Raw genomic sequence first — 13,455 nt, 5'->3', positions numbered from 1 at the left:
GATTTATGGATTAGTCTGTAAGGGATTAGCAATCTCCGATATGTTTGTAAAGCTAAAAGAACAGATACTGGAAAACTTCCAAGCACAGCATTCCCCTCTTATCTATGCAACAGACAAACCGTTATCGGAAAAGGTTAGAGGATTATTTATATTCCAGTTTAAATAATCAGTGAAAATCACTTGAATTTTTCCTGAAGAGTAGCGGGGAAAATATCCCTTAAGCAAAAAAAAAATCTAATGTTTCATTCGCATCTCAGTAGCAGAAACGATTCCTAATTAAAAAAAATCTTCACAGTTCTTTAATCCCGTGGCTGTCAGATGGGTGTGAAAACAGACCACTCCGGTCCGCCAAAGGGTTAATTAAGACGGAAAGGCCCTCCTTGTAACTAGGGGTGCGTATAAAATGTTAGAAGTGGTTAGTAGGCCGGAAGATTAAACGTAGGGGTCGTTTTCCACACGTCGTGGCAGCAGCGGTTGATATTTAGCCGCTCTCTGGGGAAAAGTGAGGGAATTCTTTGTATATTTCACGAACGATCATTTTATCCATCTGGCAGTGAGGGTTTTCCTCCTCTTCGGCTAAAATGCGCTGCAGGATTCCATGGAGGTCGTGATGGCGGTGAAGATGCTGAAGGTAATCGGTTGAGCGAATGATGGAGTGCATCAGGGAGAGGTACTCCATGCGCAGCTGTGAGAAATAAAACATAGCGTTAACACTTAAAACCCCAGCTGGGTGTAATCGAAGTGGCGAACAACCGGTCTGGTTAGAATCCCGTATTAAGTTTTATGAGACCTTTATGTACAATCTGATAAAACTTGGTAAAGTGAAATAAAATATGTTTAGAATGTAAGCTCTGTGGCACAGTGGATTTTAATATTTACATAGTTACTGTTTCTCCTATTGTATCTTTACACCAGATTTCCTGTTCGCCTGCCATGTTTTAGGGGTGTTGCTAGCATCAACAGGGAGGAGCCTAAATGTAGCTCCACCCACACTGCTCATACCCCACCCACCACTCTCACTCATTTATATTAATGCCCTCACCATTTTAAACGTATGCCCCTACTAGAGGTTTTTTTGTAGTGTTTTGACGTTATATTTAATGCACTTACTGTCAATAAAAACATACACACAAGGTATACATTTTTTCGACACAAAGTAATAAACCGATTAAACATCTCGGAGTCCATTTGTTAGTTAAGTTGCCATTTAACCATTCGAAAAGCTGGACAATAAAAAAAAAAAAAATAATAATAATATTAACCGCTATAGGAGTCTGTGACTGTGCATTTAATTTTAAAAAATCTATAATGCTCAGCGAAACACCGAACAAGGAAGCGAAGAAGAAACTCATTCACAGAATGTTAATTTATAAGCTTAACAAAGCCAATTCTTTTTATTTATTTTTTTGCTTTGACACCGCTTTATCCTGATAATGTTAATCGGCTCTAAATATTACGCATTTTGGTAGGAACCCATTCCACTTCTCCTAAAGCTTACCTTCTCTCCTGGCGAAAGGTCTGCGATCTGCCGTACAATGATATCGATCATGACCATCATGTCCGAGTGATAAAAGATATTTGCCGTGTCGCTGCTGGCAAAAATATCCTGCAGGATCTTTAAAACCGAATGCGGGGGCTGAGGCTGGTGTTTAAAGATACAAACTGGATCGTCTGCCAACAAAAAAGAAAAAAAGACATTTAAATGCACATTAAGACATCTAAAAGGGACCTTCTTATTGGAATAGAAGGAATCGTTTGATTATGGGAGACTCACCTCCTCTGTTGAGAAGTAGCAGCAGCTTTTCTGTAAAAACCTTGACATTGGGAATTTTGCATAATGTTTTCATGATGACGTTGTTTGCGGGAACTACACACCATAAAAAAAAAAAAAGAATTGTAAGTGGACAACAATCGTTTCAGGTTACTTTATATCGATACAATTCAGATCTACAAACTAAATCAAATAAGTTATCAAGCAATCAGAATAGCTCATTCCTTTTATCACGCAGCTCGCTTCATTCATCATAATCTAAGCAATATTATGATTTAAGGCGCTTTCTCTTTTAAAACTTTCATTTTCAGGGTTATATCACCCAGTGATAAAGCGGACCTTTATAGAACTTAGACTTGTTCAGGCTTCATCAGAACACATTAGTAAATAGGGCTTCTTATATCTGAAAACAAGTAATTCATTCACTTCTAACCATTTTGATTGTGCTCATGCTGGGATATGTAGGCAGTTCTGGCCCTCGAGGACTAGAATTTGAGACCCCTGGTTATGGAGGGAGCAAAGAAATGAGCCAATTGGGGTAGCATATCTGGTTTAAAATAATCACTGCCCACAATAACGGGGCAACCGCCCTTTCCTCAATCTGACCCGTTAAACGTGGATTTTGATAATTGGTAACATTTTGATAATAATGCCAAACTGTTACTTTTTACATAATAAGCTATAACGTTAAGATGTGAAAAAAAAGAACAACAAAAGGAAAACGGGTTTTGTCGCACCTTGTATGTGAAGGTTAAAAGCCAGAAGCACGTTGATGAACAGATCGGGCAGCTGCTCCGTAACGTCGGAAGGTAAACCGTCTTCAATCACATCCAACAGGAACCGGATAAACTGGGAGTTCAGATGCTCTGTTGGTGATGAGAAGAACGTGGATGCGTTTATCCTCACAGCTGGTGACTTTCATACGGCCTGATGTCATGTCTTACTTCATTAATTGTGAGCTTGTGTATACAATGTACACAAATCCTAACGAATGCCAGAAGTGATTTAAAACTTGCCAGAAGGAAGAACAACTGCGACACGGTGTAACTAAACAACAGCCGCCGGCAAGATCCATACTCCCGATAAACATCTGTATTCTGTCATTTGGTCTCGATGGCCAATAGCAGTAATATAAAGAAGTGCTAGATCTAGCTAACTAGAATCATGAATGAATGTATGATATGAAAAACAGATTTACATTCAGCGCTCTCTCTTTTTATGGTTGTGACCTCTGATGACATTGACACATAGCATTGTTCAAATCAATGAGCTACCGGGACAAAGAAAAGATAAGTTTCATGCGGCTTAGGTTTGCACCCAGCAAATGAAACAATCTAAGTAAATCCGCTAGAACGATGTATCGTACAGAATGCTTCCATGATTTACAGTCACATGGTAACAGCTGCTTAATGGACAGTACAGCCCTAGCAAAATAAAACAAATATGAACCACAAAAGGTACCCCATAGTGCCTTCCATTGTACAGCGCAGGGACTAAATTTCACCTTGTGAAAGTAGGGCTGGATTTACACATCAGTATTCTCTGACGCCCTTGGTTACCACTTTTAAAAAAGGCTTTATAGGTGAACCATGGGCATACTCCGCGCCCACGTCCCATTCCCACACTCCGCGCCCACGTCCCATTCCCACACTCCGCGCCCACGTCCCATTCCCACACTCCACGCCCACGTCCCATTCCCACACTCAGCGCCCCATTCCCATACTCCACGCCCACGCCCCATTCCCATACTCTGCGTCCACGCCCCATTCCCACCCCCACTCAATGAAGGCTTTTGGGGGGTATGCACATGCCTTCACAAAGCCCCTCCTGAGAAGCGGATGACTTCTACCCCAGGAAGTTCCCCCGGCGTGGCAATAACAGCCCAGAGAAGCATCTTTAGTGGATTCAGATTTAAAAAGCTCAGATTCACATATCGGATTTGGTGGAGAGGGCGCTCGGAGGATCGGCCTCTTGATTGGCAGCACTTAGATCACTTACCGTAATGGTGATACGGAAGAGGTTCTCCCATAGAGAAAGCCATAGAGAGCACTAAGGCTGAATAACACATTTTCTGGTGTTCTAGGAAAAAAAATAAAGTCATAGAGATTAAACGGTCTTCAAGATAATAAATGATGACATTTTGTTTGTGTGTTGCAGACTACAAAAATATGCTTTCAAAGCATTTTTTTTTCTTTTTCAGTGATTTATTGATCTGAAACCAGTAGGCGTACAACTTTGGGAGATTTTAGTAGTATGGAGCCCTGCAGAAAACTCTAAACTCGCACATCTTACAAATTATATTGTAGAATAGCAAATACGGCAAAAATAATCCATTATCTTCTAAAATAATTAAAAAGATTGTCCATCGGAAAATCAAACAGGAACACGTTGAAATTTAAGGGTGAAATGTACAATCCCTCCATGAATGCAATTAGGAGAGTAAAGGGTAAAAAATAAACCGCCTCGAGCTTTTTATGCTCCTTTGGGTTCTCTCGATGCCGCCTTTTGCAGGCTGGTTATCCCAGTGCAATTCTGCTTTAAAGGTGAATCAAAATTGGCTTTCCGCGCTGCGCTGAAATTTCTAACCCCTTGGTGATTTACTTTATGACAGAAAGTTTTATTTTATAAACCAATAAATGAGGAAGAAAAAAAACAAAAAAAACAATGTATCTCTTCTACAAAGCAAACGTTTAAAAAGGGCTGAAAGCTGCTGGCGTATCAAACGTAAATTCACATTAACGTGAAATATCTCAGAAGTCCAGAAAACTAAATAAACCTATATGATGGTGTTGTATATTACATATATTTATATAAAATTGTATTTTATTATATTATTATTATATTAGAATATTATTTTATTTAATTAATATTATATTTTATTAATATTAGAATATTAATTATAATATATATATATATATATATATATATATATATATATATATATATATAATGACTGTATGTGCATAACATATGGCCAGCCTACATTGGATCCTCCTAGGGTCTTAGTCTACATTTCGTATGGGGAAAGGTATTGTAACCTATGCCTAGTCTGAATGAATCATTATTCCTCCTCACAAAGTTATCTCTCCTGTATTAAGTTGCTGATTGTTGTCGATTGGTTCAATAAGGGTTGCGGGTAGAGAGGGGAAATAAATTTAGGAGGAAACTGATTAGATCAGGAGTGTCCAACCCGCGGCCCTCCAGATGCTCCAGGACTACATCTCCCATAACGCTCTTTCAGCTAAGGACCTGGCAGAGGAGTATGGGAGATGTAGTCCTGCAGCAGCTGGAGGGCCGCAGGTTGGACACCCCTGGATTAGATAATGCTGGCTCTGCCACAGCCTGCAACCCTACCCAGCGTTTATTAAACTAAACATCTCCAAAGACCAATTGGCATATGATAAGCACAAGCTATAGGTAGTATCCATACATTCATTTAAGTAAAAGCATAAGTATGCAGACTAATAAAACGCTCCCCCCAACGGATATTCATTGTAAGAAAGGACGCGACTTTGTAAATTTCTATAAAAACGTACGATGACTTTGTCAATCTCTGCAAATAACAGACGAAGAGAAAAAAAACATTCAAGTGGGAATTTTCTACGTACAAACAACGAGCTTGCCAATAAATGGCTAATTCGAAAAGAAAGGAATTTAGGGAATTCATTTTCGGGATTAGAGGCAAGATGTTCACACTCCAATGGAGTTAGAATTACATACAATTAAGGCTGCTGTCATTAGTCGCGTCCTTTCATGTGTTCCGTTCACGTAGGGAAATATGCATGCGCGCCAACCTGCATGAAAAATGAGTCCCCGTGGTACAAATCGCACTTCAAAGACCTTAAATGTTTAACCAGTTTGCTTCGGCCATATTAATATCCGACGCAGATCCCAGGCAGCCCACGCTGAAGATTGGATATTCCCTTACTGAATGCAGGCAGCGACTGCCTCGCCAAGCGTTAAAGGGATTATGGCAAGTCAATGATACAGCCGTCCATCGCGTGAAGACCAAGAGACAGCTTAGTCTAAGATCTAAGATTCAAGGTCGCTTTACATCTACATTCTATGGGGGGGGGTTCAAAACAAAAAGGAAGAAGAAGAAGAAAACAGGAAATCTGAAATTAAGTTATTAGTAAGAGGGTTGCGATAAATTGAAATCTTTGGTCCAGAGAGAAAAAGTTGGAAGCGCAGGACTATGATTAAAATGGACAAATACCTCAATGGACTAAAGAGCGTGGCATTAAAGACGTGGATATGAGCGTTTCTGACGTAGCCTACAACTGAAGCTGAGATTATGGTTCTCGGTAGATATCTAGCATATGTTGAGCCATCAGCCGACTAACGCAAGCTTTCTTGGCCTCTCTGTGTTGGCCACCACTGTCCAAGTAGACGTCCTAAGACCTCTCTCAGTAAAATAACGAGTAGAGTCACGCCACAGATCCCATACGACATCTGCAGCTGCCCATGGACTGACAGGACAAACGTTAGGGTCCGGGGGAAGTAAGAAATAAAAAAAAAATAAGAATGTGGAGAAAAAAGATTGACGATTGTCAAGACTAAAGGATCTTAACATTTACAGCTTGAGGCAACAAATGAGAAAATATGGGATAAGAGAACCATAAGAGGCTTAGAGCACAGGAGGGAAAAAGACTTCAAAGGAGGAAAATGCTCCAAGACAGAAGGGTCAGGCGTTTAAATGTAATTTTATCGTATTTCTCAGAGGTGAATGGATATGTGGCACAGCTTCCCAGCAGAAGTAGTTACGGCTAATACAATGAGGAGATTTAAGGCTACGTGGGACAGGCATAATGCTAACTTAATTAGACAAGACCAAGGACCAAGTAGGGTTCGGGGTCTTGGACAGAGCAGATGGGCCAAACGGGCCATTACCGGAAGTCTCGTTCTTATAGATCTTCCATTCTGCCCGAGAAAGAGAATGCCTGCATAGGTTTAGTAGAACTTCATAGAAGATGTAGTTCTATCGGATATTAAGGCCATGTCTATACGTCAACCGTTTATTTACGCATGCTGGGGATCGCCCATCAGACATTTAAAAGGTTAAATTGATCTAAAGGTCAACACTTGATGTTTGTAGATTTAGGACCAACTCTGGAATAACGCCATGTTAAAAACAGATACATTTTCCATAAATACGGGTAACGATCCCAACAAATGACCAGCCTTTAGAAGCCAACTGCCCGCCGTGGCTTCCATGTTTTTTCCTTCCACGTTTACAGTCAGTAAGTATAGTTCCCCCCCCCATGATCTTTCCGAGACTTACCCATTTACATTTATTTCCTCGTTGAAAATGGCTACAGGCCTTTCTCCGCACGCCGGGAAATTGCAGGTTCCCGATAATGTATTTGTGCGGAGGACGTGCTCTTTATTGTCTCGGGGTGATTTAAAAATAGTCTCGTTCTATAGATTCAGGCGCCGGAGCGTATGGTACGTCGGTACGGCACGCTGAGCCTTTTTAATTCCGGTGGCTTTTTCGCTCGAGTCGCGGGGCTTTTAATGCGAGGCGGCATTCATTTATGGAATAATACGTACATAAAACAACGCCGCGCGGGGATCGCTGTGCTCATAAAACAGACAAAGGCCGAGGGGAAAGGCGAAAAATACAAATACTGTCGCCCCGGGAGTCCGTCTGTATTGTCTGGGGATTTCCTACAGTTTCTGGTTTTGAATAGTTATCAAAAAACTCACGTTCTTGGGACAGTTAATTAAGACTAAATGAACAGTTAACCCTTACCGGTCTGGCAGGAGAGCAGATGAATTCAAATAATAATAATATGTCTGTATTCTACATCAGCATGAGAATTATTATTGTGATAATGCTCCTTTTTCCTTATTTTCCTTATTGTTGGCCAGATGGAATGACGATAATAGAATCTTTATCTACACAGGCAAGAATCCCCTGTATCTATATATTTGCTCTATACAAACCCCTCAAAGAGTTTAATATATAAAAGCATGGCTTGCGACTTCCAAAAATGAATTTGAACTTGTTTGGTTGGTCTAAAGCCGACCGTCCGTATAATAATTATGGCCATTGGGTGATGACAGGGATCGCTACGGGAGACGTAAGACGAAGAGGAGAAAATTAGGGCTCTTTTTTAAATAAACAATACAGGAATGAAGACCGTCTCACCGTAAGCTATGAAGAAAGTTAGCAGAGACCCTTCAGTTATTCAAACCCAATATTCCGTGCTATTGTTCCTTTCCTCATTTGAATTAGGAGGTTAGAAAATAAGAATAAGAATACTGTCTGCTATAATTAAGTTGCCACTTTGCTAGGTAAAGAAAAATTACTTAAGAACAATGCAATCGAGGCGCCTCGCATTAGCGCTGAGCTCCTTGCCAAACTAAAGTAACATTTTCAATCAAAATAAGATCTAAACAGTTATCCTCCACTAAGACAAACCTAGAAAAGCTAGAGCTCCAGCATTACCTAATCAATTTCCGGTCCTTAAGTCCTCTCCCTTCTCTATGAACTGATCAACGACAACCAGCAACTTATTAATACATGAGAGATCACTTAATAGGGAGGAATAATCATGCAGATCTCCCATGGAATACACATAAGACGCATGTTTAGTACATATATTTTTCTTAGTTTACTCTGTAAAGACATTTTTTGTGTCTGTTTACTACAGGATTTAGGAAAAAAGTGACAGATTTTTTTATGGATAAAGTTTTTAATGGTTTGTACTGTTGAGAATTTGAGGTGGGCTTATACACACAAACAAGGGGCATCTGATCAGTGGGTTATGTAGAGGACACTCAACCGTATATTACAGAAGAGACGAATGTACAATTAACCATTATTATGGAAAAAATGTTATAAAGAGACACTATATCATAGAGGCTAAAAGGGGAAGACAAGGCTGTATACTGCAATATTTCATTATTATTATTATTATTGATAATGTACAGACAGGGGACTACAACCTTTAAAACCATTCAATATTCAGAATACCCCAGAATCCCATCATAAGTGCCGAGTTTTAAGAGTAATGTAACATATGTTTTTTTTTTCATTTTTAAATGTAGGCATTGGAAATATGTCCATGAAAATAAAAAAAGGAAAATAATTACATATCCAAGAGCAAATTTGCACACGGGAAGCTGCATGGACTTTACGGGGTTAATGGAACTTGTGCAGTAATAAGGACCATGATAAAAAGTATTCTGTTTTGGACATATTGAAGGAATGTCTTGTCCGTATTTTTTCCTGTAAATGTCACGCAGCTCCGGCACCTTCACAGAAAACACTCCATGCCCTGTTTGTGTGTTTAGTAAATATTCGGGTCTAGCGTGATTAACGCGATGAACTTTGCTCAGGGTTACAAGTTATTGTATGGTATAGAACTGAACACCAAAAACCAAACTCAGCCAAGCAGACAAACAGAAGCAAAAACATACTGTGATGTTATTTGAAAGAATACATGCAGAAGACACAATTGCATCTTTATAAACCCAGCTGGAGGTTGATAGTAAAAATGTGAAAGGTTTTGGTCATAGGTTCCAGAGAAAGGGTTAACTGTTTATAAATGGATTAAAAAACACTTCTGTAATTGCTGCAATTGCTTCCTTCCTTCCTTCTTGGTCAACCGGTCTCCATGTCTGGGAAGTCCAAGTTTGACCCGGAGCCTCCAGGTCACTCGAGCCGTGTTTAGCCCCGCCTACTCCTGATCCATTTATGGGGCTAGCCATAGCGTACCTAAGCCTGCTGATTGCGTGGCTAGCTCCGCCCTTGCACGCAGCTAGCCCCCCCCCTCCCAAAGCCACTCCCTCAGAAGAGAGAAGTAAAATTCCCAGGTACAGAAACTCTGGCTCTGGAATCGGAACTTACCTTGAGTATTTGTTTGGAGATCCCGCGCCAGCTCCATGGGAAGGAGGGAATTGACCAGGGCAGAAATAATAGAGGCGTCCAGGTTACACATGGCCCCAAAACATTTCAGTAGCAAAAGTCGCAACGAAACTCTGTGCTCCTAGAAAAAGGTAGAGCTGTATTAGGCCCAAGGCAAGCAAAATACCATACATCAAAATATTGGGGTGTTCACAAAATCTATATCTATGAGACACATCGATAGAATTTCCACACTCATAGGAAGTCCAGCAGTGTCGATAATTATTCTTTACGTAAAGGTTCTCTAGATTCATGGCGTGTATACGACAGAACAGGGTATTATTAACTGTAACCCGCAATGGTAGCACAGACAAGATTATTTAAATCACGCGCACTTCCCAAAATGGGTTTATTTCCCATCGAAAACAAAACGTGTAATTTGTATGATCCTGACGAAAACAAAAGGATCTGTTTTACGATAAATCGGCAACAACACGATTCTGCATCAATCAACAAACACTTAGGACTGATTACTTGAAAAAAGATATACAATAAAATGCTGGAGATTAAACAAACAGATGGCGCCGAGCCAGAAAATATTGCTCTTTTTTTTTAATTTTTTTTGTCAGGAGGCGGCAGATGCTTTTGTTGATTGCATTCTATACATACCGGCAAATCCGGAGAATTCCGAGGCAGGAGTTAAGCCAACCTCTACTTACCATTTGATAATAAGCCACGAGGGACACGACGGCCTCAAACTGGTTCTTCTTGCACATCTTCTTGCACACGTCGGGGTCTGCGTCTGTCTGAATGCAAACACGGGAACATTTTTCATATTTGCTGAACGATGAGTTTGGGGGGTTTTTTTTTCGGGCGCTGCACAAATACGGCTAGCGGAACGAGATCGCGTGCAGGACGAGCAGTCCTTTCGGGGGCAGCTTCTGAAGCTGGCGGCGGAAAGCGATGCTGAATATGAAATTTTAACGGTACTCTAGTTTTTGGACACATTAACCCGATTCAGCTTATTTCACACCGATCAGACGTATCATAGTGTTTCGGAGCGTCGATGGTCCTTTTTATCTAACGCCAGGAGCCTTTACGCTGTTAAACTATTCAAATAAATTATGTTCGAAGGCAGGGTTATTAAAAATAATGTTAACAAACCTCACTCAAAAAAAATAAAAATAAATAACATGAGTTTTATTTCTTTGAGTTAAGAATCGTGATTTTCAGGATAATTCTTCCTAAAGCACATTAAGTCCTGAAACACTAGAAGCGTCAGTTAAGTAATGAAAGGCCAAGGGCGAGAATGCAAAAGCCAATCAATATGTGAATTATCCCGAAGCGAAGTGTAACAGTTGTCTAAGCAACAGAAGCCGACGTGACCGGTGCAAATGAAATCATTCTGTAAACATGAAAACGAGCGCCCAGGCAATCTGTTCAAATCACCGGCAGCGCGACGGGAGCATCGCTACACTACGCCTCGGGGAGAGCGGGGAACACGAGATTGGCTTTACCCGGGGGCTTATCAACTACAACTGTTACTACGGGGGGGGGGGATCCGGTCAAGATGGCCAATGGAAGGACAGCGTTTGGAAAGGGGAGCAAGCACCGAGATCTGAGTGATAAATATCAATGGCCTGAAGAAAGACTTTGTTAAGTACGATGGACCGGTCTTTAAAAAACACACATTGTTGAGAACCGAAGCATGGCGATGGCAAAGAGTTGAGGAAACCCACCAGAATCAACAAGAGCTCGTCCAGGTAGCAGCGTATGACATTTTCATCCTCGTACAGGGCCCAGCTCCGCTGCTGAGCATCGTCTTTGTGTCGGGCCAGGTCGGCAAAGATCACCTCCAGTCGCTGCTCGTCGTGGCAGATCTGTCCAGATGGTAAGCTGGAACCGGAATCCTGTCAATTAAAATGTCCAGACTTTAGATCCACTTACCGACGAGAAGACCTCGGTCTTCAGTAATACTTCCCATATAGAACGCGCAGGCTTTATTACAACTACTCAGGAGTCAGAGTGCTCAATGAACCTCAACTGAATAGGAACGCCCTGGCTTTGGATAAGGTTGGCGATCAAAATGAGTAGTCGGTGTCCAATTGGGGTGTCCTTGGATTCCAAAACACCAAGGCTTTACTCCCCAAAGTAAACGCCCAGGCGTTAGAACTACTCCTCAATCGTGATGCCCTGAGTCTGGAACTCCAAAGAGAACACTTGGATTTTAAATCAAGAATAGTGAGGTTCTGTATTAGAACATTATCAGGAGCTTTCTACCAAGTACAATGCTCAGGCTTTAAGATCATTCTCAATAGCCTCTACTTATTCTGGCTTTTGTGACTGCATACTCGCAGGGCTAGAGTTTCATCAACCTTCAGCCAGACGTGTCTAAACTCTAAACATTTTCACCAAAATCTGGCTCCGTGAATACCGGTAAGCCAGGCGTTGCCGAGAAATACTACACAGCGTGAAAGCAAAACCAGCCGACGGAAAACGCGGACAGACAACGAGATGCGTTCTAAACAAAAAGCATGTGAAATATTCAAAGGTTGAAGTCTCTCCTACTGACGGAAGTTATTACTCCCCCAAAGGATGACCTTTTTATGGTTGCTTATTTATTACACCAGCGATGAGCTGAAAGGTTGCAGGTTACTGACCCGCTTTTAGGGAGAGAAACCGTTGCCATCTGTCAAACCGTTCTCTTCTAAGCGAGACCGGTGGCATAAGGTGGCCAAATGAGCGTTCTAACAATCTAATTAATCTCCTGTCCTGGAGTCTCGTCCCCGCACCTATACAAAGGCTGTCTGAACCAATCAACAATCATCAGCAATTTAACAGCAGGGTACAGATAACCCGACGGGGAGGAAAAAAATCACGCAGCTCCCGAGTACAGGGAAATAACGTGTCTGTTCCTGTGTTATATCCATTACATAATACATAATACATGGCTTATTTTAAGTTGTATACATTACATGTGTTTATTCAATGTATAGAGCTGTAAAATGATTTAGGAATTAGGTAATAAAGACTTTGCCCCCTGGGGGGCAAGAAAGTACTCCTTTGGGTTATTGAAACAAAATGTCGGACTGCAAATACTTTTCAGAAAATGTGATCGCAGAAGCCTGGAGAGGTTTAGAAAGATTTACAAAAGAAGCAAAATGAAAGAAAACGCTGCGGCTTTTGACAGATGACATCATTTTAATGACCCGATGACAAGTTTAGCTCAGATTTCAAACAGTAATTTCACTCATGATTGCAGCGCCATTAACAGCGCCGATTTACCATGGATGGGAAAATCTCCTACCCGAGAAAATGAACGCGCAGAAAAGTAACTAAAAACTCACAGCTTACAAAATCTAATTAAAATTAACCAAATGAGCAAAGCAACCATTATTAGACGCCATGAGAAATTAGCATTCTTCATAAACCGGACCAAGGAACGGCGGCTTATTAGCTGAGAGAGAATGAGGGTTTGGGGTAAAAAAAAAAGTACATTTTGAAAAATGGTCATATTGCCTTAGCAACCAACGGAATGATCCAATCAGCACGGACATTGGTTGCTACGTTGGTAAGACCCATATCCTGCAGCCGAAGTCCACATTTTAATGTTACAATCAAGGACCACTCCGTCCCCCCGGCCCCCATTTAAATATTGGATCCATTCTGCGTGGGCCCCAAATCTTTTTACTGCTTGCAAATTGGAGCATGTGTTCTTCTGTCACATTTCCCTCCTGCTTACACCGAGGTTGGTAGCATACTTATGCTTTCCATCCATGCGTGGTGCTTGATAGTGAATAACCTCAGTATGTGAGTTGAACTCTTGTTATTT

General features: G+C 41.1%; 1 protein-coding gene across 2 annotated transcripts in view; it reads right to left on the bottom strand.

Moving 5' to 3' along the window:
* Positions 1-256: 256 nt before the first annotated feature.
* NCKIPSD (NCK interacting protein with SH3 domain) overlaps positions 257-13,455 on the bottom strand; it is a 29,462-nt gene continuing 16,263 nt past the window's right edge. For both annotated transcript variants that reach the window (XM_053468886.1, XM_053468887.1), the window contains exons 6-13: positions 11,363-11,533; positions 10,343-10,429; positions 9,627-9,765; positions 3,770-3,850; positions 2,509-2,637; positions 1,775-1,867; positions 1,499-1,671; positions 257-685 (exon numbers count right to left, since the gene is read on the bottom strand). In XM_053468886.1, the coding sequence (XP_053324861.1) occupies positions 482-685; positions 1,499-1,671; positions 1,775-1,867; positions 2,509-2,637; positions 3,770-3,850; positions 9,627-9,765; positions 10,343-10,429; positions 11,363-11,533 (1,077 nt within the window). In that variant the 3' untranslated portion in view covers positions 257-481. The remainder of the gene's footprint in view (positions 686-1,498; positions 1,672-1,774; positions 1,868-2,508; positions 2,638-3,769; positions 3,851-9,626; positions 9,766-10,342; positions 10,430-11,362; positions 11,534-13,455) is intronic.

The sequence above is a fragment of the Spea bombifrons genome, chromosome 6 (genome assembly GCF_027358695.1).
Source record: "Spea bombifrons isolate aSpeBom1 chromosome 6, aSpeBom1.2.pri, whole genome shotgun sequence".
NCBI lineage: Eukaryota > Metazoa > Chordata > Amphibia > Anura > Pelobatidae > Spea > Spea bombifrons.
Note: the sequence above shows the minus strand (reverse complement) of the source record. Positions and strands in the feature narration are given on the sequence as shown.